The following is a 26,618-nucleotide window of genomic DNA, read 5'->3' on the forward strand; positions in this document are numbered from 1 at the left end:
GGCTGCAAGACCCTCCCCCAGCTGCTGCTGCCCACGTGCTGGGAGGAGAGCTGCAGGAAGAGGACAGGAGCCCGCTAATTCCCAGCAGTGGGGCTGTAGGCACCATGGTCTGGCTGGTCTCAGGGGCTGTCCTACAGCCCCTGTCCTACACTGGCGCTGTCCTACAAAGGGCATGGGGTCCCTGTGCATGTGTCACCAGGCAACGAGCTCTATGACATCCAGCTGTTCCCCAAGAGATCGCTGGAGCTGCTGGTTGGCGAAAAACTGGTCCTGAACTGTACCGTGTGGGCCGAGTTCAACTCAGGTGTCACGTTTGACTGGAACTATCCAGGGAAGCAGGTGAGCTCGGCACCCCTGGCAGGGGCTGTACCTGAATCCTTCCCAGGAATCCCTGTCGCAGCCCACACTCACCCTGGTCTGGCCCACACGTTCTTCCCTCTGTCCCAGGAGCCCCTGTCTGATAGGGAAGTTTTCCTATCCCAAGGAAAAGTCAGAGTCTGAGTCTAAGGCTTCTGGAGCTGCTGCTGTTTGGGCTGGGGGGTGTGCCTTTGGGGGTCAGTTCTGTCGGAGCCCACCTGCTCTGAGCCTGTGCTTCCCCTGGTCCTGGGCAGGCAGAGCGGGGTAAGTGGGTACCAGAGCGGCGCTCCCAGCAGACTCACACAGAGCTCTCCAGCATCCTCACCATCCACAACATCAGCCAGAGTGACTTGGGTCCCTACGTGTGCCAGGCCAACAATGGTATCCAGCAGTTCCAGGAGAGCACTGAGGTCATTGTGCACGGTACGGCCTGTCAGCTCGTTGTGGCCAGCGTGGCTTGGGCTAGGCTGGGTGTCAGTTGTCAAGCCTGGAGCACAAGGGTTCTTGTGCGGTGTGGGCCCAGGGTCATAGGTCATGGTGCACCCGAGTAATGTGGAGTCCAGCCAGAGGGAAGGGAGGGTCTTGAGTGGGTGGACTGCCCAGTTCCCATGCCCCAGAGAGCAGGGCATCTGGCCACTGGGGGTGGCTGCAAATCCCTGGGTGGTGCTGGGTCAGCCACACCAGCCCTGACTTTACCCTGATGTCTCCCGTCTGACAGAGAAGCCCTTCATCAGCGTCGAATGGCTCAAGGGTCCGGTTCTAGAGGCCACAGCAGGAGATGAGCTGGTGAAGCTGCCTGTGAAGCTGGCAGCCTATCCCCCACCGGAGTTCCAATGGTACCTCCCTGGGTCCTGCCCCTCCCTACCTACCAAGTCCAGTGCAAGAAAGAGCCACAGAGAGGGAAGGGCAAAATTCCCCCCATCAGGGCCTACTTCCTGAGACCTAGATGGGGACCTATGCCCTGAGTGGGGGGCCCCCATGAAGATTCCAACGAATATACACATCATGTGATATTTTGGCTCGAGGGAAGGTTGGCCTGAATTGCTGCTAAACTGTGAAAGAGTGTGAATACTGGCCTCCTGCTATGTGTGGGTGCGGTGGGCATAGCATAGGGCTTTATCTCTTTCCTGCACCCACTCAGCCTCACTGAGGGCCCCCACTGGAGGGGATCATAGAGGAATGGCTTCAGGTTTCCTAGGCTCCTCTCCAAACAGGTTGCCACCCCCAGGAAACTTCTAACCAGAATTTTGGAGATATGATAAGGGTTTCACAAGGATTTCTGAGCTGGGCCTGAGAGCTGTGTGGCAGTGATCTGGAGCTTCTGGGAGGCCTACAAGTTCGAGATCCCCGCTCCTGGTGTGTGACCTGAGAGTAAGGTACCCCTTGCAGGGTATGCCAAGAGTCAGAGAGAGGTCCCTCAGTGATGGCTTTACCTTCACCAGATGCTCCCCGAGAGCTCGGGAAGGCACAGCACCCCACCATGCACCCTTCAGCCACCTGAGCAGTCCATACAGCCTGATCCTGGGAGATCACACTCTTGCTTGTCTCTCATCATACACAGAAGGGAAACAGGCCAGGAAAGGGGAAGGGCATTCCTGCCCAAGCCCTGAGCCTCCTGGGACTCATCTGCTCTGTCCTTTCACAACTGGCCAGGGGAGCCTCGCCTTTCCAGCCTGGAGCACCTCCTGCCAGGCAGGATGACCTTTTCTGAAAACCTAGAGCTTGGCAAGACGAACCCCAGACCTCTTCAGCCAGCATCCCACATCTCTGGCCAGAGTCCGGAAGCAGGCTTCTTCTGGGAGGGCCCCGGCAGCCCTGGGCCTGGGACTTCCGTGACTCTCCCTGTGAGGCTCAGGCTCTGGGGTCCATCAGGGCCATCTGGTGCAGGCCCGGGACACTTGAGACAGCATCCTGAAGGGTGCTGGTGGAGGCTGGACTAAGGCCTTGCCCCCTGCTCTCCAAGGCCAGTGGCACTGGCCCTGTCTGGGAGGGTGGCCAGCTCTGTTGCATCAAAGATCTGGTCCAGGCCTGATCCTCAGGCAGCTGGCTTCCTCTCACCGTTCCCACCACATCTGGCCCTTTTTTTTTTTTTCTCACTTGGTCAATAGCTGCCTCCAAGAAGCGCTCAGCTGGGCCCACTGTCCACTGAGACAACTGCCCCAGGATATTTGTGGTGAGCATAACCCCACCAGGGTCAGCTCTTCCAGGAAATCATGTGATGACTACTAGCAGGTGAACAGACAGAGATCTAGTGGACAGGCCGGTCCTAGCCCCCAAAACAGCCTTTGTGTGTCCAGCACCATGCTGACACCAAGGCTGTATCTTGGGAGACCTGACCACACCTGCAAGAAGGTGCATTTGGTTTCCCTGGTTTTCACATGAAGACTCTGGAGTTTGAGGCAGTGAAGGATCACAAACGCAGCAGGTAGCAACCAGGATTCTGCACCAGAGCTCAGCAGGCCTCCCAGCCTGGCCCTACTCTGCCCTGCCCTGCTGTGTGACTTCTGGCAAGTCAAACCTCTTCTGAATGGGCTGTGGTGCAGCAGTTGAGAGCCAGGCCCCTGCATCCCCCTCGCTGTTACTTTCCATCCCGAGGGCTGTGCTTTCCTCCTGTCTCTCTGGCTTAGTAAACCAGAAGACAATTCCTGCCTGAGGGCTACTTCCAGGCAGAGGCCAGAGCTTGGGTTCCAGAGATGCTGCCTGTAGCATTCCCAACTCAGGACTGGAGAGGAGTCTCCTCTGGGGTATGAGTCATCCATTTACACACATGTACACTGAGAACCTATGTGTGCTGGGTGCTGCTCTTCACATAGGGTATATGGCAGCGACCATACGTACAGCTCAGTGTGGGAACCAACAATCAGCAGACACGTGTGTGAACACTAGCATGCAGACAAGCAGATGCAGGGCCCAGGGTCAGCTCCTGGTCCACACAGCTGCTCTGACGGCTGGGTGACGGTGGATATAGGAGAGAGGGAGCCCTGCAGATGTCTAGCATGCAAGCAAAGCAGGAAAGTGAGTACAAAGGCCCTGGGAAAGGGGGCAGGGCAACAAGAAGCCCATGCATCTGGAGAGCTCCAGGAAGGGCAGAGTCAGGGTCAGGGCTCCCAGACCCCTACGTGGTCAGGGTCTGAGCTTCGGCCTCAGGGATCACTCCTCCACTCCTTCACAGCACACCCCCGTGAAGCCTATGGCAGAAACAGGGACCCCTGGGGACTCTGGTTGGTCCTGAGCCTGGGAGGTGTCATGAGCCCTCACAGCTCAAGCCCAGGGACCATCCGCACAGCCGTCTGTTCCCCAGTCCAGAGTCGGCTGCCACAGCCCTCACCCCTGCTGCTCGTCCCAGAAGCAGGTCTGGGGCTGGGAGGCCTCTCCCACCTCCTGACTGTGTCCTAGTGGTCGGGGCTGGGGCGCTTCAGGGAAGGAGGGACAGGACAGGGCTGGGGTGGAGGTCACAGCCCCCTGAACTCCTTTCCTGGGCCAGGTACAAGGACAGGAAGGCCGTGTCCGGGCGCCACAGTCCCCATGTTCTGGTGCTCAAGGAGGTGACGGAGGCCAGTGCAGGCATCTACACCCTGGCCCTGTGGAACACCGCGGCTGGCCTGAGGCGTAACATCAGCCTGGAGCTGGTGGTTAATGGTAGGTGTGGGTGGGACAGGAGATGGGGAGGGGGACAGGGGGGTATTTGGGGGTACACTGACTGGCTGTCTGCCTATGTCTCCAGTACCCCCCCACATCCACGAAAAGGAGGCCTCCTCCCCCAGCATCTATTCCCGCCATAGTCGCCAGGCCCTCACCTGCACGGCCTACGGGGTGCCCCATCCTCTCGGCATCAAGTGGCACTGGCGGCCGTGGACACCCTGCAGGACCTTCAGCCAGCGCAGCCTGTGAGTGTGGCTCCACCCTGCCTCCCCCACTTCCCAGCCCCATCCCCAACTTCAACCATAACCCTCTCTCAGTACCAGCACCCTCCCCATAGCTCAGCTTTAAACCCAAACCCTATCAATTCATGGATTATAGCCAATCCCTGAGCTCACCTTGACTCTGCAAGGCTCAGACCCTCCCTTGTACTGTCAGGCCCGGCTGGACACAGGGATGGTGCAGCTCCCACCATCCTCTCCCTTGAAAGCGATGCTCCCCAAAGGACACGCCTCTGGGCACTAGGGAGGGCACCCCTCAGCAAGCAGGCAGGCCTGCGCTGGTTTTGCGAGACATGTACTGAGTGAACTCCAGGGCACGCTAAGCATGTCCAGGCTCACCATCCCATCTGTGCAGTGCTCACCATGACCCCTTAGGGAGGAGAAAGTGAGGCTGGAGAAGGCACATGACTTTCCTAATGTCATGGCAGTAAGCGGCAGGGCTTGCCCAACTGCTGGGCCACACTGCCCTACCTGGGGGCCAGTAGGACAGACAGTCCAGGAGAACAGAAAACTTGAGCCAGCAAGGGCCAGGAATGGAGGGCGCCAAGCTGGTCGGTGGTCTAGAAGGCACTAGAGAGACAGTGAATGGTGCTGGGCAGGGGAGGGGCTAGTCACATGTGCCATTTAGCAAGAGATCCTAAGAGAAAGGGGACAGGATCACGGGCTGGGGAACCAAGGGAGACGAGGCAGCCATACAAGGCAGAGAGACTGTGGCCCTTGGCATGGTCAGTTAGGGAGATTCACTAGGGGTGGCCAGCCCACAACATTCGAGGTTCACAAGAGATTCTTCCAAATAACTGTGAGGTTGCAGATCACTGGCACCTCCAAATGTGCTTCCATCTGATGCTCTACTGTTATGCTCTGCATGATTACAGAGCCCTAGAGCCAGTTCTGCTTCCCTAAAGGCAGACAAGAGCCTCCCTTGAGCCCCCTTAGACCCTCATCCCAGCTGAGACCAAAGGTGCTGGGATGCACAGCCGTCCCAGGGAGGGGCTGCAGCTGTAGAAGAGGGACGGAAGGAGAGGGTTTCCTGTGGCAGGAGTTAACAGGAGTGACTCTGCTGCCCCAGGAGATCTAGGTGGATTTTGCAGGAAGGGACACATGTGGGTAGGGGCAGGGAGCACAGCAGACTAGAGGATTGGCACAGAGTCACAGGCGTGTGGTGCTCTGCAGGCACAGATCCTGGTCTGCTGGGTAAGGCTGTGTCTGGCAGCCCATGCAGGATGGGTTACTGAGCCCTGAACAGTGTGCCAGAAGCAAAGCCCCTGCCATCCTCGCTTGCTTTGGGGGGCCAACCTGCCCACCATGAGATGAGATGACCCTGTGTATGAGAACAGCTTGACCCTACCCTTAGTGTAGTCCCTCTCTGCCTGAATCCCTAACTGCCCTTGTCCCTCTTTGTCTTTAGCAGCCGGCGGCGGCAGCAGCGAGACCGAATGCCGCAGTGCCAGGACTGGAGGGAGGTGACCACACAGGATGCTGTGAACCCCATTGAGAGCCTGGACACCTGGACAGAGTTTGTAGAGGGCAAAAATAAGGTATGGACCAGCCAGGCCACTGAGTGGCTGGGGGAGAAGGAGAGAGGTGAGGTCCTTTCTTCAGAAGGAGAGAGGTGGGGTCCTCTCCTAGCCTTCTGGGTCTCCACTGGACTTGCAGAGCTCTTGCAATAGCAGCTGAGAGTCAGTAACCTTTCTACAATGTCTCTGGACATCAGCTTCCCTGCCTGCAGTAGGCTGCAGGGGCCAGACCTGCCGCTGCTTCCCAGAGAGGGAAGCTGAGATTTCATGGCTATGGGCCCACATGAAGGGCTGGGAGAGCTGGGGCTGGGGATGCTCCATCCTCCCCAAAGACGGCTGGCCCAGGCTGGGGGCAATCCCTCGAAGAGGCCTAGCAGGGGAAGGACTGAACAAAGGCACCCACTTCCTACAGTCACTTCCTGTTTTCCTACACACCTCCAGAGCCTCTTCCTGTTCCAGGCTGGCCAGGAAGTGCCCGACTTGAGGCTGGGGGTGGGCTCTCGGGCTGGTAGGCAGAGCCTATGGCCCCCTCTCTTCCTCCGCTTCCAAGCTTCCTACTCCCCCAGGCCAGAGTCCTTCTGGAGCCCTGGAGCCCATTTTCTTCCCTTGCCACGACCCAGAGTGCTGAGAGGTGCTATAGGCAGCCCTGAAGGGTTTGTGGGCGCATTGCAGGGCCTCACACAGTGACTCCTTGGACCACAGGCTGACACTTGATATGACCAGAGCATGCATCCTAACTCTGGCTTGGACCAACCCAGTACCACCAGCCCCTGTTCCCTCCTCAGCATGGCAGCAGTCTGAGCCCATCTGTAGCCAAAGGGCTCTCTGGTCCTGCCTAACAGTGCCTTCTGACACCAGCCACAGCTGATGCCAGCAGTCCACCGTGCTGTCCCTTGAGTTTTCAGGGGAGCCACCTCTTGCTGCTGCCCAAGGACCTCATCACCTTCTCCTTGCCTCACCAGTCCTGGTACTGTCTCTGAGCTTTGGTCATCTCCAGCCCAGAGCCTCGGTTTCCCCCATTATTCTGGTGGGCACAGCAACTTCCATGCAGAAGGAGGAGGTGAGGGTAGGGGAACTTAGGCAGGAAATGGATCCTTATGCCTGACATGTATCCTGTCCAGACGGTGAGCAAGCTGGTGATCCAGGAGGCCAATGTGTCCGCCATGTACAAGTGCGTGGTCTTCAACAAAGTGGGTCAGGATGAGCGGCTCATCTACTTCTACGTGACCAGTGAGTGACTTGGGCAGGCCTGGATGGAGGTCAGGAACCAGGTGGGCACAGGAGGAGACCAGGCCTGGGAGAAGATAATATGCCTGGGTTGGGGCCCCACTGAGTTTCTTGTGACCTTGAGGTGCCAGGAGAGATACGCAGGGCCCACTGGGCCTCTGGGTCTTGGCAGGGGATTAGATTTGGAGGTTATAGGCATATGAACTGGAATGAGGCAGCGCCATCTGCCCCTAGACCAGGAGGTGCCTCCCTGGGGTGCCCCCTTGTTCCCCACAGCTGCACCTTCCTCCACTTCCCTCCCACCCCCTTCCTGAGCCATAGATCCTGCACAGCAGCTGGTTCTTACGTGCATTTGGCCCTGGGAAGAAGGTCCGTGGTTGCTTCAGATTTTTCAAACCTGTTAATGACCTCAGAAATGCTAAGAAGACCATGGAAGGACAGTCAATGGGCCCAGAGGTTTAAATGCAGGCACCTAGAAGAGAGGTGGAGCCAAAGAAAACAGTCTGCAGGAGAGAGGAGCCCATAGTAGCTGACAGTGAACAGCCAGAGGGACAAAAGGAAATCAGGAGCCATTGCCAAATGCTAATGAAGCCAGATTGATTCAGAAAGAGGACAGGGGTGGGAGTGTGCTCAGCAGTGAGGGAGAATGGGCATTCGGGCCCCTGCTGAGCTGCTAGCAAGAAACTCATCGGTGGCATGGGCTCCTGGGAGAGGTGGGGGCAGTATCCAGCTGGGCTTGTTCAGGAAAAACTAGAGGGGGCATGGCAGGAGAGAAGCCCCTGGTGGAATTGACTTGAGAGAGTTGGTCTCTTGTCAGGGAGAGGGAGAAGAGGGCCCCAGAGTGTGTCCCTGGCCCAGGTACAGGTGATGTACACCCTTATTTGAGAGCTGAGTGAGTTCGAAGGTCAATGAGAAAGAGAGAGGGAGTCCCTGAGCAGGTGGGTAGGTTCGCCAGCACCTCACGATGTCACAGTGAGTGGTTCCTCCTCCTTCCCCAGCCATCCCCGACGGCTTCAGCATAGAGTCAGAGCCATCAGAAGAGCCCCTAGAGGGCCAGGCCGTGCGCCTGAGCTGCAGGGCTGACAACTACACATATGAGCATTTGCACTGGTACCGCCTCAACCTGTCCACGCTGCATGACGCACAGGGGAACCCACTGCTGCTTGACTGCAAGAACGTGCATCTGTTTGCCACGCCACTGGCCGCCAGCCTGGAGGAGGTGATGCCCGGCGAGCGCCACGCCACGCTCACCCTCACCATCCCCAGTGTGGCACCAGAACATGAAGGCGACTATGTTTGTGAGGTGCAGGACCGGCGCAGCCATGACAAGCACTGCCATAAGAAGTACCTGTCTGTGCAGGGTGAGGCAAGGCAGGCCGGAGGGGCCAGGCGGGGTAGTGCTCCCCAAGGAGCCTTTATCCCCAGCCCAGCACGCACCTGGGCAGTCCATTCACAAGCCCGAGCCCGCAAGAGCATCCCCCTCTCCTTCCCCTCCGGGGCTTGCACAGCCCTGCCCACCCCAAGCTCAAACCCTGACCCTTCAGCTTGGAGAGTTCCTAGCATGGGAGGGCCCTTTCCTGGAGCGCCCTCCTGCTTTCTGCAGCTCCACTCAGCTCTCTCTCAACCCCACCTGCAGCCCTAGAAGCCCCACGGCTCACACAGAACCTAAGCGACCTCCTGGTGAATGTGAGTGATTCCTTGGAGATGCGGTGCCCAGTGGCTGGGGCGCACGTACCCAGCATCGTGTGGTACAAAGATGAGAGGCTGCTGGAAGAAGAGTCTGGTAGGGGGATGGATATGGGTGGAGGCGGCATCCGGAAACTCTCTAGGCCAAAGCCCCAGACCTACTTGAACTCAAACGTCCACCGCCCTCGCTGCAGGAATCGACCTGGCGGACTCGAACCAGAAGCTGAGCATCCAGCGTGTGCGCGAGGAGGACGCGGGCCACTATCTGTGCAGTGCGTGCAACGCCAAGGGCTGCGTCAACTCCTCTGCCAGCGTGGCTGTGGAAGGTCCCGCCTCCCCTGCGCGCCCCCCCCCCAGTCCGCCTTCTGCCCACACTCGATGCCAGCCGTGCCCACCAGAAGGGGTGCCGCCCGAAGGGTATGCCCTCTCCCCCTCACAATATGTGCACAGTTGCCACCCCCGCTTTCTGCCCACTCAGGCTCTGAGGATAAAGGCAGCATGGAGATCGTGATCCTTGTTGGCACCGGGGTCATCGCTGTCTTCTTCTGGGTCCTCCTTCTCCTCATCTTCTGTAACATGAGGAGGGTAAGCACTCCTTGTCCCCAGCTGCTCATGGGCTCTCTCTACCCTGTCCAGCCCTTAAGTTAAGGAATATGGTTCACCCTGGCTCACCTGGAAGCCTTGTATCCTGGGAGGCCCCCCAGACCCTTCCAGGCTGTACTGTTAGAGGACAAGAGGTTGTCCATCTGTCCCCTCCTATGTCGGGAGTCCGTAAGGAGAGGCCATCTGTCCTGGGCACAATTTTACTAAAGCCAGGATGGTATGGCCAAGTCAGTGAGCTGTCCCCATACCCATCCCCCAGCCAACCCATGCAGACATCAAGACTGGCTACTTGTCCATCATCATGGACCCCGGGGAGGTGCCTTTGGAGGAGCAGTGTGAATACTTGTCCTATGACACGAGTCAGTGGGAGTTCCCCCGGGAACGGCTGCACCTCGGTGAGACCCGCTCCCAGCCTGCTTCACCCACCCAGTCCTGCTGGGCAGACGCTGCTTCAGCTGCTCTGGGGTCAGGCAGGCTGGAGCCCTGCAATCCCTCCATTCTCAGAACTCATGCCAGAAAGTCCCACCTGGCCCCCACCTGGCCTGACCTGTCCATCTAGGCACGCATCCCCAGAACTATTATAGGGGCTCTCAATTCCCAGGCCCCCCGAGGTCACTTCCTGCTGCTCTGAGCAGGGTGGGCCTGTCACACCTGCTGGGAGAGGATGCAGGCCTTCCTGTCTGTCTCTCTCCTCCCTCTCTCCCCACCCTGCTCCCCGTGCACTTCCTGTTTGGCAGGGGGGCTCCTGACTTTCCTCCCCCTCCTGGGCCTACCTTCCTGGCCCTCCACAGGGGTTGTCCCTTCTGCCCAGTCCTCTCCACCCACACCCCCATACAGCTCACCTGGAACCAGCTCCCTGCCCCCACAGGGAGAGTCCTTGGCCACGGGGCCTTTGGGAAGGTGGTGGAAGCCTCAGCCTTTGGCATCAACAAGGGCAGCAGCTGTGACACTGTGGCCGTGAAAATGCTGAAAGGTGTGGGGTCAATGGGTAGAAGGGGTGGCTGAGCTGGTGGAGACCGGCAGCTCTGGGTGGGCTGGTGGGTCTGTGGTGCCAGAGGGGAAACAGGTTCAGAACAGATTCTTACCAGAAGTTATACAAGGAATCCATGGCCTGGGGCTCAGCTCTGAGTAACACTCACCAGTCCCACCTAAACCTTTTGCCTCAGAGAGGGAGGTGGCATTTGCTGCGCCCCCACCAGCACGAGCGCTGGTCAGGCCTAAGCTCAGCTGAGAGTGAGAGTGCTAGTCGCTCAGTCATGTCCGACTCTTTGCCACTCCACGGACTGCAGCCCACCAGGCTCCTCTGTCCATGGAATTCTCCAGACAAGAATACTGGAGTGGGTAGCCATTTCCTCCTCCAGGGGATCTTCCAGACCCGGGGATCAAACCTGGGACTCCTGCGTCTCCTGCATTTCAGGGGAATTCTTTACCGTCTGAGCCACCGGGGAAGCCCAAGCTAGTGGCCCGGGAAAAGGGATATTCAGGGCCTGGGTCAGCGGCCAGGTGGGCCCGGTTACCAAGCAAAGCCCCCATGTTGCTTTCAGAGGGCGCCACAGCCAGCGAGCATCGCGCCCTGATGTCGGAGCTCAAAATCCTAATCCACATTGGTAACCACCTGAACGTGGTCAACCTCCTGGGGGCTTGCACCAAGCCCAATGGTAAAGAACTCAGTCGCCCTTCGGGGAGGGTGAAGCCCCACGGTGCCCTTATCTTTGCGGGTGTGGAGGGCCAGCTGGGCCGGGAGTGGGCGGGACACAGGAGGGCTTTGGGGCGGGCGTGGCTGTGCTGCTTGCCCTCCAGTGCACCCTCCTGCCCTGCCCCAGGCCCTCTCATGGTGATCGTGGAGTTTTGCAAGTATGGCAATCTCTCCAACTTCTTGCGCACCAAGCGGGAGGCCTTCAATCCCCGCGCGGTAGGTGGGCGCCTCACCGAGGGCTAGGCCTCTGCTGGTGAGCCGGGCGGGGAGGGCGGAAAGTGCTTTTGCAGTAGACGGCGAGCCTCCTCCCGCCCCGACCTGCTTTGTGCATCGCAGGAGAAGTCTGCTGAGCAGCGAAGGCACTTCTGCTCCATGGTGGAGGGCGCCAAAGCTGACCAGAGGAGGCCAGGGAACAGCGACATGGCCCTCCTCACAAGGCTCCTAACGGGCAAGGGCGGGGCGGGGCGGGCCGCTCCAGTCCAAGAAGGTAAGAGTCTGGCGTCCCCTTGCCCAAAATGGCTGGCATGCTCCAGGACCCTGGGATAAGTCAACCTGGGGCCCTCCTGGAGGGACTTAACATGGGAGCGTATGAAATGCACTCTGCCTTAAAAAGAGAGGCCACCTCAGGAAGCAAAGCCCCATGTTCCCGCCAGAGGGTGCCATTGCTCCCTGATGGTAGGAGCTCAAAATCCTAATCCACACGCTTATTAACTACCTGCACTCCTGGGTTCTGATGTTTGATTTGGTCATCTCTAGATAAACAAGAGTCTGCCCTGCAAACGTGGTGGGGAGCAGTCCAGGCAGAAGTAGCAGAGGCAGAGGTCTAGTGTGGCAACAGTACTCACTGCTCTGGGAGTAGTTAGCGGGTACCACAGAGAGAAGGGAAGCTGAGCGGCAGGAGAGGGGACCAGCAGGCTTGTTAGGCCTGGCCAGGAGGGATGCAGCCAGGTTCAGTGAGCACGTAAGTGCTCCCTTTGGGGCTGGGTGGGAAGTGGGAGCCATGGCTGAGGCCCTTCCTAGCCAGCTTCACTTCTTTGTGCAGCCAAGGACCTGTGGCTGAGCCCGCTGACCATGGAAGACCTTATCTGCTACAGCTTCCAAGTGGCCCGAGGCATGGAGTTCCTGGCCTCTCGAAAGGTGACTGCCCCAGCAGCCTCTGCAGAGGGGAGAAAGGCCAAAACTCACCAGCTTACGCCACAGTGAAGCTGTAGTCAAGGCACATCTCTCCCACTTTGCAGCGCTGTAGATTGACTCCAAAGGGTAGAACCAGACTCCCAAGATTTTCCGCCAGTCAGAGGCAGAGCTGGCTATAAAACCAGTCTGTCATACTGCACAGCCTTCTCCGCTGCCCGCACAGTGCTACCAGCTCTCTCCATAGCAAGTTCTGGGTCACGCAGAAATCTATCCTCAAGAGAGCAGGACTCACGCGGGGTATCCTGGAGCTCTAGGTGTGGGTGTGGCCACAGGGGCCTGATCGCCTCACTGCTCCTCTTCGCCCCCCTAGTGTATCCACAGAGACCTGGCCGCTCGAAACATCTTGCTGTCAGAAAGTGACGTGGTGAAGATCTGTGACTTTGGCCTGGCCCGGGACATCTACAAAGACCCTGACTACGTGCGCAAGGGCAGTGTGAGTACAGGCCATGGCAGGTGGGGGACTCACCGCCATCCGCCTGGAAGGTCTGAGGACCTACAGGGATCCTGGAGACTCTGCTGAGGCACCTGGAGCAGGTGTGTGGAGACAGGAGCTGACAAACAAGGGCCCTGGTGCTCCAAATGGACCTTGTATCTGACCTTTTTGGTCCATTAGGTGGGTGCTGACTCCACACACCTGCTCAGTAGGAGCTGGTCATGCAGAGCTAGATCCTGCATGACGTCTGTCCTCGAGGTAGACACACCTAGTGTAGCGTGGTTATAGGAAAATACGTGGGTGCTAGGTGCAACTTGTGTCTCATTGGTGGTGCCCAGAGGTAGCCAGGCAGGCATCTGAGCATCTAAATTTGTTTAGGGTTTTGCCCCAGGGGAGGAAGGAAGAGGCTTAGAGGGAGGTTGACAGGCAAATTGGGTCCAGGCTCTGAGAAGGAAATGGCAACCCACTCCTATATTCTTGCTTGGGAAATTCCATGGATGGAGGAGCCTGGTGGGCGGCAGTCCATGGGGTTGCAAGAGTTGGACACGACTGAGCAACTAAACCACAGACAGCAATGAGAGGCCCACCGTGCAGGGCTTTGTCCTTTATTCTAACTCTCGGGTATGTGGGGACTGTGGAGGTAACAGCCAGCTCTCCAGAAACTCCCTCCACAAGCTATCACAAGAGTGGGGTGGGGTGCTAGGGTGGAGGCAGAGGCAAGTCAGGAAGGCCCATGGTCCTCAGGGCTCCCAGGTCAAAGCCATAGGAGGGAAGTCACATTAGGAGCCGCCAGGGGAGGGGTCAGGAGTGAGGCCAGGCTTCTGGTGTGGGGACCAAATGAATGGATAGTGGTGGAGCTGGTGAGGGTGTGCAGGGACACAGCATCCCTCAGTATACTGGGCCAAGGGGTCTGCAGCTGGAGACAGGCTACAGGTTTTCTCTGGGAGAGCACAGGGGAAGAGAGGGACCCAGATGTCTACCCAGAATAGTAGCAGGAAAGAAGCCTTCAAAGAAGTCACCAGGCACCTGTGGAATGGAGTGGGGGCAGTCAGCAGGGACAGAGCCAGTTGCAGGAGTCATCTGAATACACGCAGGGTGGACCTGACCAAAGAGCCTTTCTTGTGTTGTGACTCCAGAGTCCTGGGGAGAGGAGGGGCAGGGGAGGGATGCCCCTGGGTTTGGCCTCTCTCTGTCCTTCCCTTCCCCACTGGGACACACGTCCATCCCACAGGCCCGGCTGCCCCTGAAGTGGATGGCCCCCGAGAGCATCTTCGACAAGGTGTACACCACGCAGAGTGACGTGTGGTCCTTTGGGGTCCTGCTGTGGGAGATTTTCTCCCTGGGTGAGTACAGGCAGGGGGCAGGGCAGGGCAGGCTCAGCAGAGGTGCACACCTGGGCCGAGCAATCCCGCTCATTCTGAGACAGGTGCTTGGGGGGGCCCCCTGGGCCCCCCCTTCACGTCCAGCCTGTGCCCAGGGCAGAACCCTGTGTTCACCCAGCAGCTCCTGGGCTCATCACTGTCACAAAGGGGAAGGCTGTAGGAGTCCCCCAGACCCCTCCCTCCCTGGCTGAGCCCCTTCCTCACAAGCCGCTGGGGACACAGCTCCTGCCTTTGCAGGGCTGGGGAACATCTGGAAGGAGACCAGCGGCTCCCTCAATGACCACAGCTGCTCAAGCCTCACATAGTAAACCGGGCCCTGCTGGATCCAAGATGAGGGGTCCCAACCAGGGTGGGGGTGAGGCAGGAAACAAGTAGAGTGAAAACGCTGAAGCAGCCATGACCAACACTGTTAGTGAAGATAGAAGCACACGGGGAGCACAGGGAGGACAGCGCTGGGTGTGAGCTGGACAGGCCAGGAGGGGCAGGCTCACGACGGCGGGCGGGCTGCAGGCAAGAGGGCATGGGGTTGGTCATGGCTGTGATCCTTGTGCTGGGGAGCTGAGCAGGGTGTAAGCAGTCAGCACTGGGAGATGCTGCAAAAGCCTTCTGGGGTGAGGGCCTGGAATTTAAGTCTACTGGGAGCCATGCAGGGTTTGAGGGAGGGACTCTTGTCTTAACAGGGCCTTTCCACTACGGTATGGCTTGCAGGAGCTAGGTCCTTTTTGCTGGTAGAGCCACAGGACGTAAGGAAGAGCTGGAGAAGGCTTCTCTGAGGAGGGGTCATTGTGACAGGGCAGCTCAACTGGTTCAGAAAAGCTCCACTGGCCATGATGGTCCCAGGATGGGGAGTGTTTCCGCCAGTGTGCCTGGGAGAGCTCTGATGCTCATGGCAGCTCTCACAAGCGGGTGCCACGGTCCTCTTAACCTAATGAAGAACTCACCCGAGGGGAGGGGGCAGCAGGGTGAACTCCCTGCCATAAGGGGCCGGGGCAGAGGCGGTTCAGACCTGAGTGGAACAGCGGGAGCCTGCTCCGCACCCACCCCCATCCTATTCTACCATCAGGGGCCTCCCCATACCCTGGGGTGCAGATCAATGAGGAGTTTTGCCAGCGGCTGAAAGAGGGCACCCGGATGAGGGCCCCAGAGCTAGCCACTCCTGCCATGTGAGTCTCTCGGGAAGCCGTGAGGCACTGAGGGGCCATAGCGGTGGGTGGGCACCAGGAAAAGGTAAGGGGGGTTGTGTGCAGGCTTGGGAAAGGGGGCATGTCGGCCAGGGTGGGGAGGGGGTTCAGGCACAGGAGCCGGGCTGTAGACCTACAGACACTGTCTCTCACTCTGTCACGGGGCCGCCGCCAACAGCTCTCCTTTCTGCAGGTAGGAGGGACGGCCTGGCCTTAGCCCAGGGGAGGGAGGCAGGCAGAGCAGGCGTGAGGGATCGGCAGGAGGCAAGAGACTTGGGTCTGCTGGGGTCAGGTGCGGGGTGTGCTCAGACAGCCGTCCAACATCCAGCTGTACCCACAGACGCCGCATCATGCTGAGCTGCTGGGCAGGAGACCCCAAAGAGAGGCCTGCATTCTCAGATCTGGTGGAGATCCTGGGGAACCTGCTTCAGGGCAGGACCCAGCAGGTGAGGCCCCGACTCTCCCTGTCCTGCTGCAGCAACCTCTGACCTCCAGGCCAGGGGCCATCACATGGATGGTCAGAGCCCAACTTTCCCACGAAGAGGCCCAGGCTGGTCCTCAGGGAGCCAGCAAGGAGCCCCACTTCCTGGCAGAACAGTGATATGTTCTACCTCACGCTTTGCCCCTCTGCCCCCTGCACCCACCTCTGACTTGTATCTCCCTCCCCCAGCTCAGGACTGGCTCAGGGCAGCCCTGAGACCTGGAGGAGGAAGCAGGGAGCTGCCTGCTGCCCCAGCCTCAGGGACTTGAAGATGGGCGCTTGGGGGCCAGTGCTGCCCCCAAGGTGAGGGTGGGAAGTACTGATGTTCGAGGCTGTGGGGCAGCCAGGCTCTGGAACGAGGATGCTGTTATTATGCCTGCCTCCTCCTTAGGGCTGTGGGGAGAACCTGCCCAGCTCCCTTAGTCCTTGGAGCCCTTGAGAAGAGCACTTGAAGGATCAGGAACTCTAGAAGTCCTGAGTGCAGGAGCAGGGGCGAGGTGGGGCATAAGAGCCTCTGACCCTGACTTTTTGTACCATTCCTGCCAGGAAGATGAGGACTGCATGGCTCCTCGTGGTTCTCAGAGCTCGGAGGAAGGCAGCTTCTCGCAGGCATCCACCACGGCCATGCACATCACAGAGACGGATGCTGACACAGAGGACAGCCCGCTGAGCCTGCACCAGCACAGCCTGGCCGCCAGGTCAGCCCCATTCTTCAGATCCAAGCATCCCCCGGGCAAGGGGAAAGCAGTTTGGACATATAAGTTTTATCCTCATCAGTCATCAAGGAAAAGTGAAGGACAAGGACTTAAGAGGCCATTGTATATCAATTCGAAGAGCTAAGTGACAGCATTGCTGATGCCCTGGCGGGTGTGGCCAGTCTTGAGGTCCTTCCAAGCCCATGTGGCCTTTCAACTTTGCTTTTCTCTATGTCCCCTCAGTTCTTCCCTCTGGCCTCCTCCGCTTGCCCACACTCCTAGCCCCTGAGAGGCCCTCCACCATCAATTTCAAGGGAGCGCCCCTCTCAGGCACAACGCCCTGGCCAGCTCCACCCTGTCAGGAAAGAACATGGAGCAAGGGAAAGAGGGATGAGTTCCCAGGACCCTGAGAGTGGAGCTGGCCACTCACTAACCTTGTTCAGGATTTAGAATGGAGCCTAACTCTCCAGAGTTTGGGGTCAGAGGCCAGCGAATATTTGCCTTCCAAGGAGGTCATGCATCCAGATTCGCATTGGTGTTGCTGAGAAAAGAGCTCAGGACTCTCCACACCATCCTCCCCAGCAGAGAACAAGGTCGAGCGTGGGCAACAGGACACCCAGCTGGTTTTTGCCGAGTTCCTTCCACCAGCCCCGCCACAGGCACTCAGATGTGCACACACCCGTACACGCAGGTCAGACAGGGACGCGTGACATCAGTGCTGCCTGCCCTGCACAGGGTGGCCCGTCTTGGAGGGAAGTCCTCCCCAGCCTCTCTCCAGCTCCACGTCACACCCAGGCCATGTGCCCTCTGCTGCTCGCTTCCCACATCCTCCCCAGCAGTGGCCTCAGGGAGGTTCACTCCTCTCGCCTGGGAGCAGAGGCAAGACTCAGGGCCCTGGGGGGCCGTCTAGACCAGCCCCTGTGCTCAGCCCCAGGCCTGGCGTCCTTCCCAAGAGGAGAGGGGTACAGAGGAAAGATGCAGAGAGCTTTCAGGAAGGGTGCTGGACTGCACTTCTCAGCACTTGCTGTTTCCTCCCCACAGATATTATAACTGTGTGTCCTTTCCGGGATGCCTTGCCAGAGGGACTCAAACCCAGGGTTCCTCCAGGATGAAAACGTTTGAGGAATTTCCCATGACCCCAACTACCTACAAGGCCATAGTGGTAAGTGGAGTGAGTGGGCCTGTGCCCTCACCCCAGGTCATGGCCCCTGGACTCTTCCCACAGGGAGCTAGATGTAAGGAAGCCCTGAGGCTCCTGGCAGAAACCAGCTCAGCACAAGGAGCCCAGTGCCCCATGTCTCTGCCTCTTTAACTCACCCAGGGTCGCCCCTCCCCAGCACCCCAGCCTCTCTCTCCCTGCAAGGTAGAAACCCAGTGGAAAGACAGCTCCTCCTTCTAGACTGTTCTCCTGGGATCAACCCGAGTCAGGGCCCCCCTTGGGTGGCCCCCGGGCCCCGTGACCAGAGAGGAGATGGTGTCACTAGACAAGAAGTCTAGGGTAAGAGGCATGGGAAGACCACTCGTGTTCTCAGATGGTGGTCAAGCGGAGTAGACCTCTTACAGCTCAGTGAGGCTGGAGGCAATCTGACCGTTTTGTAAAAGCTCAGCCTTCCAGCATCCATCCAGATGGGGCTGGTGAGTGAAGACAGGCCCAGGGGAAGCTGGGTACATGGGTGGCGGTGAGTGCCCTGAACCAGCGCCATGCAGACCTGCACTCCCATCCCCAGGGTCAGACAAAGACGCAGGGGGAGGGCCCCCCGTCCTTGGCGAGAGTGTGGTTCAGTCCCCCTCCACAGAAATCAAGACCACTCCAAGTCACGCTGATTGTGACATAGCCCCACCAAACCTTGAACGCATCTGAGGATCCTTTTTCTCCACTGTGACCTGTCGGACTCTCTCTAGACTTCCCCTGTTTCTCCCGGTGCTCCTGCTCTGCTGTGTCCTGAGCAGGCGTGTGGCCACCTTGTGCATCTCCCAACAGGGGTGTCCCAGTCTTGCCACCCTCTTGAATCACAGGGCGTGGCCCCGCCAGACGCGGTGTCTCCCTCTGCGGCAGGGGCGTGTGACGCTGACCGACAGCCTCCGGCCTCCCACACACAGGACGAGTGTCCAGGCAGCGGTGGGGCAGGTCTGAGGGGGGCTGCCTACGGACGGGCCTTCCTGGGGCCCACATGCAACCTCGGCATGGTCTCTCTGCGCAGGACAGCCAGACGGACAGTGGGATGGTGCTGGCCTCCGAGGAGTTTGAGCAGCTGGAGAGCAGGCACAGAGAAGAGAGCAGGCTCAGGTAGGGCTTCGGGAGCTGCCTCCTGGCCGGGGCCCAGCACGGGGAGGCCGGGCCTGAGTGTGCCACGCACTCTCTCCTGAAGCTTTTCCTGTCTCCAGATTACCTTTTGTGTGTTCAGGGCAGACCACTCTGGGACTTGAGGGTTTTGTCCACCAGCCTTCCCATAAGCCCCACCCCTCATCACTGTCCTGGCCCAGCACCCTGGTGCTGGTCCCCTTTGTCAGATGCTAGACAATAACTTCTTTGTGAAACCAAGAAGCATGCCCAATGGATGTAGCACCCTTCCCCCAGCCAGGAGAGGCCCCAGATCATGTGACCTAGAGCCGGCTGTTGTACTTCTTTGATGAGAATACAGTTACAGAGAAGTCTTCCAGTGTGCTTGCATAGGGGGTGAGCTCCATAAACAGTGACCTCCATTTTCCAAGAAGATAACTCCACTCTTTAAAAGTAGATCTGAATATTTAAACTTTTAAGGGTATACATAAGACAGTTAAATGTGTACATATTTTTTTAAACTTTTGATCCATTTTTTCAACTTTATTGGAACACACAGTTCTTTTTTTCACACAGCATCTCTTAAAATCCAGTGGGAACTGCACATTAAAGATGAGTCTGGTCAATGGCCTAAGATACTCTGTTGCATATAGAACCATAAATGAAGATTAGTGTCTTTTTGCATGCAGTCTTTTTTTAACTTTTTGTTTTGTATTGGGCTGTAGCCGGTTAACAATGTTGTGATAGCTTCAGGTGGACAGTGAAGGGTCTCAGCCATACATACACGGGTGTCCATTCTCCCCCAAACTCCCCTCCCATCCAGGCTGCCACGTAACACTGAGCAAAGTCCCATGTGCTACACAGGACATCCTTGTTGGTTGCCGTTTTAAATATAGCAGTGTGTACCTGTCCATCCCAAACTCGCTAGCTATCCCTTCCGCCCATCCTTTCCCTCAGCAACCGTAAGTTCGTTCTTTAAGTCTGTGAGTCTCTTTCTGTTTTGTATCATATCTTTTTGGATTCCACCCACATGTAAGGGATGTCATATGATCTTTGTGCTTCTCCGTCTGACTCACTTCATTCAGTATGTATGACAATGTCTAGGCCCATCCATGTTGCTCCAAATGGTGTTGTTTCATTATTTTTCATGGCTGTGTAATATTCAAATGTATATATGTACCACATCTTTATCCATTCCTCTGTCAATGGACATTTAGGTTGCTTCCATGTCTTGGCTATTGTAAACAGTGCTGCAATGGATATTGAGATGCATGCATCCTTTCAGATTATGTTTTTCTCTGGATATATGCCCAGGAGTTGGGATTGCAGGGCCATATGGTAGCTCTATTTTTTGTTTTTTAAGGAACCTCCATACTGTTCTCTGTAGTGGCTATATCAATTTACATTCCCACCAACAGTGTAGAAGGGCTCCCTTCTCTCCACACCCTCTCCAGCATTTATTGTTTGTGGGTTTTTGGTGATGGCCATTTTGACCAGTATGAAGTGATATCTCACTGTAGTTTTTATTTTCATTTCTCTTATAGTGATATTGAACATCTTTTCATGTGCCCCTTATCCATCTGTACTTCTACTTATTTACTTTACTAATTGACTTGCTCATAGCTGTTTAAATGATAGAACCTAAAATATTATATTAATATAAAACAGTGCTCTTTTCTGCTTTTTTCAGATCCTTGTGTGACCCCTGTGTCTATCAGGGACCCCTTTTGTGGTCATCTGATGTAGTTTTACTTGTCTTCTGCCTAGGCCGTTTTTTAATCAATAGGTGTTATCATTGAATAGTTTACCCTAGACCACAGGTGTTAATTTGTATCACAGTAGGATAGTTGAGGTCATTCTTTGCCTTTCTGGTAGGTATCATTAAGATCTCAGCAACTTAGCCAAATGTCTGTTACCTTCCCAGCAGCCTACAAAGGCATGTTTGCAACACTGTGAGCACTGGAGGTTGTGGGGTTGTATGCCTACAGATAATTGCTGCATCTCTATCATGCATCTTGGCCTCCTTCTTTGTTTTTATTGATTCTGTCAGGTAATCTCTATGAGTAACCTAGTTTTGAAAAATTAATGCTTTTTATTTATTCAACAAAAATAGTCTCTGGCTAATTTTTCTTTACCAAATGGTCTTTTTTTAATCTCCCCCAAAAAGTATTTCAGTAAGAGGATAAGCCAGAGGATGATAACTACTTAAATTCCAGTCTCCACACATCTTTCTAAAATCAGCTCATGAAACAAGACCTCTCAGAGCCCGTGACTATGATATAAGCAAAGGAGAGACTCCACTTGTATGTGAGTAGAGATCTCAGCGGCAGAACCAGCAGAGCCATGCCCGCACCCTGGCAGAGGAGAGCAGTCTGGGGACTGCCCCCTGAGAGGGGACCATCAGGGTCCTCGGGACCGTGGCCACACAGACTGAGGAGATGTCAGAGTGTGAGCACTAGGACAGTGGCCTTAGGAAGGCTCTGCTTCTGAAAGGACAGTGGGCAGGAGGGGAATGTGCACCTCGGGTGCCTGGCGGTGAAGGAAGAAGGGAAGAAGGGAGAAGGGAGAAGAGTCTTATAGAAACAAGATTATATGAAGAGTTCAAAAGACAGTCACACTGCCAAGGGTCTCTTTACAGAAACTGCGCGTCGTGATGGGAGCAACAGAGGACATTATTCTCTTCCCAGGTTCCCTTGAAATACAGTGTGATGATCCTCAAAGAGGTGTAGCAGGTCACTTGGCAAATGGAACATTCCCCAAACAGATGTAGAGGTGGAATGGAGTGTGCCTTAAAAGCATCTGTCAGGGAGAAGGAAGGAGTTCAGCTCCTCAGTTCTTTCCTATCTTCTGCTCACCACTGGTCAGTACTCACCCTGTGGGAAGTTAACTCATCCTCACTCCAAGGTGGCTCACCCCGTCCTTTCAGTGGCACTTAAGATGCCATTCCCCATTCTCTGTGACGTGGTAGCTCATCCAGCTCTGCAGGTAGAAGGGAGATCGGAAAGCCCGAGGCTTATGGTTGGTCAGCATGGCCGCACAGCGGCAGCTGGGGAGGTGTCCAGCACTCCCACTTAAGTGGCTGGCGAGTCCCCACTGGTGAGACAGCATGGGACATGAATGGAGCCTTTGGAGAGAGGGATTCAATGTGTTATGGTGTTACAGTACTCCTGAATGCAGAAAGCTACAGAGACGCCCACATTCCTGGCCCTCCTCCCATAGGGTAGTTCAGTTCAGTTCAGTCGCTCAGTCGTGTCTGACTCTTTGTGACCCCATGGACTGCAGCACACCAGGCTTCCCTGTCCATCACCAGCTCCCAGAGACTGCTCAAACTCATGTCCATCAAGTCAGTGAAGTCATCCAACCACCTTATCTTCTGTCGTCCCCTTCTCTTCCTGCCTTCAATCTTTCCCAGCATCAGGGTCTTTTCCAGTGAGTCAGTTCTTCACATCAAGTGGCCAAAACATTGGTGTTTCAGCTTCAGCATCAGTCCTTCCAATGAATATTCAGGACTGATTTCCTTTAGGATCGACTGGCTTGATCTCCTTGCAGTCCAGATCAAACCCATAGGGTAATCTCAGCCTGAATAAGTGTGAACAGAGAAAAATGAGCACTATCCATACAGAGTTATTATAAGAATAAAAAAGAAAATTAGATTTAAAACTTTTCAGTAGCCATAAACACTCCAAAAACAGCATGGAAAAACTGTGATACAGCACAATGACATAAATTAAATTCATAATGAAATACGTAGCTGCACTATTAATCATAAATTCAAAAATTCAGAATGAATATAGACAAAGTGTGACAGTATCAAATGGGAGCCAGCTAAATTTATGGAAGGAATTGAAATAAAAGACAAATCCTCTCAAAAATGAAGAGCAGAGTACCCAAGGGACAATTAAATATGATCAGACTTGCAGTGGAGGACACATTTGATAGATAGGAAAAGAGGTCAAGAATAAATCAAGAGATCTAAAAGGTCAGAAGGAATGTGAAAATTTTAGAAGTTAAATAGAAAACTCCCACATATGTACAACTGGTGTCTCTGAAGAAGAAAACTGCCAACAGTGAAATAGAACTAATATTTTTAAATATGTAATTCAAGATAATGCTCTTAAATGAAAGGAACCAAATCTACATATTAGAAGGGTACCTGGGAAAACTGGTCCAAAAAGAGTAAACTCTGAGACATAACCTAGTTGAACTATCAGATTTTAGAGATAAACATTCAGGTAAAACACCAAGTCACCAAAAAAAAGAGAGAGACAGATTGAAGCATCAGGCTTTTCAGTAGCATCATGCAAAGCAAAAACAATGAAACAAATTTTCAGAAAGCTCAAAGAAAATGAGTTCTAAGGAGGGAGCATCACTGGGCCATCATTGAGGCAGGAGGGGACCCAAATCTGCAGGGCCCTCTGGGCCAGGGGCAGAAGCTTGGACTTTATTCAGAGTGAGTTCTAGGGAATGAGTTGTATTGAAGGGTGTAACTTGAAGGATCTCTGAAGACTGGCCTATAGGGAGGCTTGAGAGGGAGGAAATGATGTGCTAGGGCAGTCCCGAGCGCTCAGTGATGGCAGCTCACTCTGAAGGAGTGGCGGGGCATGCACGGGGAGGCGTGCATGCCTTTTAGCATAGAAAGGCCAGGACCACTGTGTGGGCTGGATGTGGGGGATGAGGGGAAGGGAGGAAGAGGGGATGAGACCTGGGTGCCTGAGGCTTTAGAGCAATGTTGGTGCCATTTACAGAGATGAGCAAGACCGGGAGAGAAGCAGGTTTGGGGGGATGGAGTTGGGCTTTCTCCATTGTCCCGCGCCCAGGCATGGGACAGAGAACCGTTCTGGTGTTTGCCAGCAGGCACACTGCTTTGTTTTTCTATTTAAGTCAAATCTGTGTGTTTCCATTGGCCTTGCTTGTTGCTCTAGTTGTTCCTGGTGATTCCGGTCAGACCTCAACACGGTTCCGATCGTTCTTCTTTTCTGACTGATGTCACCTTCCTGTCTCAGCAGCTGTAAAGGACCGGGCAGGAATGTGAGCGTGACCACGGCCCACCTCGACCCCCAAGGGAGGCGGCGGCCCGAGCTGGGGCCCCGGGGCCAGGTGTTCTACAACAGCGAGTATGGGGAGCTGGCGGGGCCCCCGGAGGAGAGCGCCAGCACCCCAGCCGCCCGAGCGCCCTTCTTCACGGACAGCAGCTACTAAAGCAGCTTCGGACAGGCCACCCTGGACCCTGGGCTCCGACAGTGGGTGGGGGTCACGCCTGGCCAGTGAGCAGAGGGCTAGAGACCCAGGCTGGAAGCTCATCTCATCCAGTTTGGGCCAGGAGACATTTCTTTCTCCTTAGCTAGGAAGAGTAAAACCCAGGCTCCAGCGTTCCCTTCAGTTCCGTCACCATGCCTGCCCAGGACACCCTGCAGATCCCTGGGGCCCTCCTCCCCTTCAGATGCAGATTCCACTCAGTCCAACATTCACAGGGGCCAGCTCTGGGCTGGGCACTCTCATAGGAAATATCTCTTTGGGTGCCTCATCTCAGCGTGGTAGATGGTGTGATCCCTGACTTCTGATGAGAAGTATGAGAATGACATAATAGTCGAGGTTGAACTGTGGGCTCCCAGCCCTGCCCCAAATACTGCCCCTTCCCGTGGGAATGGCTTTCTTCATTTGCCCCTCCAAGGCTCAGTGAAGGTGCCATATTTCCAACTCAAAGCAACAAATGAGAAATTTGAGTGGAGAGGAATGGAAGTGTCCTTTCTCGAGCCTGACCAAACAGCTCAGAGCAGTCATCTCTGCACTTCCAAACCAGTTACTGCAGCCTTCTTCTCCTGAGTGCTGAGAACTATTCAACATTGTTGTTGTTGTTTTTTTTAATTAGAATTTCAGAGGCTATTTGAGCTGGTATAAAGAATTTACTTTTAAAAAGTTCAGTCTGAAGGGAACCCAGGAAAGGTATTTCTGACACTCAGTCAACTGCTGTCATAAAAGACCCCACTGTGGCTGCCACCTCTTTCTGGAGAAGCCCCCAGCCATACCTGCTTGGTCCAGAATTGGAAGAGTCATCTGACGGTCTAGAGCTGCCCATTTGAGAACCACCTGGTTCTTCCCTCTGGGGCCTGGATCTGCTACCCAAGGCACCACCCAAGCTGTGAACATCCTTATGAGAGGCAAATACTGTGGGTTCCTTCAAGAAAGGCTTTGTGGCTGGCCCAAAGGACCCCCAGTATTGCAGTTTACCAGGAGGCAATCCACAGATGTCCCTACACCCCCATGGAGGCCCCTGTCTCCTGCCCCCTGCTCTGTGCCTGACATCGGGGGCCTGGCAGGTCAAGCCTTTGTCACAGAACAATGGGGGACCCTCTGGAGGCTGGAGCCATTCCCCTCAGGCACCCCACCTAGTTCGCACTGGCTGGCCACCCACACCCCAGGAGAAAGACCCCCATCCCAGTTAGCACCATGGAGGTTGACACCCCACTCCCCGCCATGAGACGCCTGCAGGACAGGCGGCCATGCAGCGAGCAGGGGCGTGCCTGGGAGGAACCACCGCCCCCCACCCCCACCACCACCATGTTGTATATTGTTCCTTTAAGATACATTGAATGTAAGTGTGGCTGTAACCCTAACCGTCCCCAGGTGCCCTCCCCTGATATCACCTGCTTGTGAGACCTGGGTCTCAGCTTTACCTGGTTGAAGTCCAGAGGGTGTTTCAATCAGTGAAGCATCTCAAGGATTTCCGTGCAGTGAGTGGCCCAGGCCCAAGACCCCTCCCAACATGTGTCCCACCTATGCTCCTGTCACATAACTGCACACACAAAGATGTATTGAGAAGAAAACCTCCCCCCACCCCTTGCAGAACATATGCTCCAAAAAGATAAAATATTTAACAAAAGATAATAATAAATTTGATGCCAGTCTTGAGTTAACAGTGAATAGATTCTCAGTTAAATTCCAGATCTCTGTTAAGATTTTGTTCTAGCCTTCCCAAAGTGTGCCCACATGCGGTGGAAGCCAGTGTCCCAACTGTGCCCAGTTCCAAGCTGGCCTCCCTTGTGGGCCTCTTCGGTGCCACCGGGGTGGAAGCTCAGGGCTGTACTGAGTGTCCCCAGAGCACCGGAGACTCGGTGTGAATAGGAGCTCAGCTGGCAGGGCGCTGGCAGGGAGCATCTCACCAGGCAACAGTGTGTTCCCGCCTCTTGACCCCTCAGCCCCTCCCGCTTCCTGGGAACTTCTCTTCTTCTCTCAGGCCCCAGCCCCTTACAGGGTGCCCACTCACTCCCTCATCCCCCCTCCCCTCCTCCGCAGCCTCACACTCCTGCTCACTTCATGAGTCGCTTCCTTTGGGGGAATCAGGCCGAGGGCACACTTGATTCTGTGCTAATGTCACTACTGCTCCTTAGCATCGGTCCCTGCTCTGAGCACACACCGTCCTAGGCCCTGGAACACAGCAGAGTCTCTGTCCCCACAGCCCCCATCATAAGGAGCGACATGTGGGCAGAGCTTTGCAAGGGAGGGCGATTGATGTTGAAGGCCTTGAGTCAGAAGAAAAGAGGGATCTGGAGAGATGGGTAGAGGTGAGGTGCAAAGGCTGGCAAAAGCCCACCCTATGGGCCTAGGAGCCCAAAATGAGGAGTTGGTCTCTTGTTTTAAAGCAAAGTTTAGAGAAAGTGGCAACAATCTTTGACTTATATATATGCTCTGAGAAGCACACCTCTTAAAGGAGCAAAACAGGACCCCCTGGAAGCTGGGTGACGCCTTGGTGGGAAGAGGCTGGGCTGCACCAGAGTGATCTGTGAGGGGCAGGAGAGGAGAGCTTTGGAAGAGGCCAGAAGGGCAGAGGAGTCCCACTCTTAGGAGGGTCCTTATCCAGGCTAGATATGCAGAGAAATCCCTTTTCCTAAGTGGACTTCTATAAGAGCCAGTCCTAAAACCTGCTCTATCCACATTGCCTGAGGCCCAGGGCATTCTCAGCCCAGG

The 26,618-nt window shown here is 55.7% G+C and overlaps 1 protein-coding gene across 5 annotated transcripts in view; it reads left to right on the forward strand.

The window, feature by feature from the left end:
• The window catches only part of FLT4 (fms related receptor tyrosine kinase 4), a 40,611-nt gene extending 15,061 nt beyond the window's left edge, over positions 1–25,550 (forward strand). Inside the window, exons 6-30 of one of the 5 annotated variants that reach the window (XM_065931216.1) lie at positions 200–339; positions 612–780; positions 1,076–1,193; positions 3,842–3,996; positions 4,082–4,244; positions 5,686–5,815; positions 6,916–7,024; positions 8,020–8,382; positions 8,658–8,804; positions 8,902–9,033; positions 9,186–9,292; positions 9,570–9,705; positions 10,179–10,283; positions 10,855–10,968; positions 11,134–11,222; positions 11,343–11,493; positions 12,049–12,143; positions 12,511–12,633; positions 13,865–13,976; positions 15,079–15,178; positions 15,537–15,642; positions 16,224–16,375; positions 17,414–17,534; positions 18,574–18,659; positions 23,657–25,550. In XM_065931216.1, coding sequence (XP_065787288.1) covers positions 200–339; positions 612–780; positions 1,076–1,193; positions 3,842–3,996; positions 4,082–4,244; positions 5,686–5,815; positions 6,916–7,024; positions 8,020–8,382; positions 8,658–8,804; positions 8,902–9,033; positions 9,186–9,292; positions 9,570–9,705; positions 10,179–10,283; positions 10,855–10,968; positions 11,134–11,222; positions 11,343–11,493; positions 12,049–12,143; positions 12,511–12,633; positions 13,865–13,976; positions 15,079–15,178; positions 15,537–15,642; positions 16,224–16,375; positions 17,414–17,534; positions 18,574–18,659; positions 23,657–23,852 — 3,419 coding nt within the window. In that variant the 3' untranslated portion in view covers positions 23,853–25,550. Of the gene's footprint in view, positions 1–199; positions 340–611; positions 781–1,075; positions 1,194–3,841; positions 3,997–4,081; positions 4,245–5,685; positions 5,816–6,915; positions 7,025–8,019; positions 8,383–8,657; positions 8,805–8,901; positions 9,034–9,185; positions 9,293–9,569; positions 9,706–10,178; positions 10,284–10,854; positions 10,969–11,133; positions 11,223–11,342; positions 11,494–12,048; positions 12,144–12,510; positions 12,634–13,864; positions 13,977–15,078; positions 15,179–15,536; positions 15,643–16,223; positions 16,376–17,413; positions 17,535–18,573; positions 18,660–23,656 lie in introns of those variants that run through there. The other 4 variants (XM_065931236.1, XM_065931226.1, XM_065931246.1 and 1 more) reach the window with 4 other exon arrangements.
• Positions 25,551–26,618: the final 1,068 nt, after the last annotated feature.

Source organism: Muntiacus reevesi, chromosome 1 (assembly GCF_963930625.1).
Source record: "Muntiacus reevesi chromosome 1, mMunRee1.1, whole genome shotgun sequence".
Classification (NCBI taxonomy): Eukaryota; Metazoa; Chordata; class Mammalia; order Artiodactyla; family Cervidae; genus Muntiacus; species Muntiacus reevesi.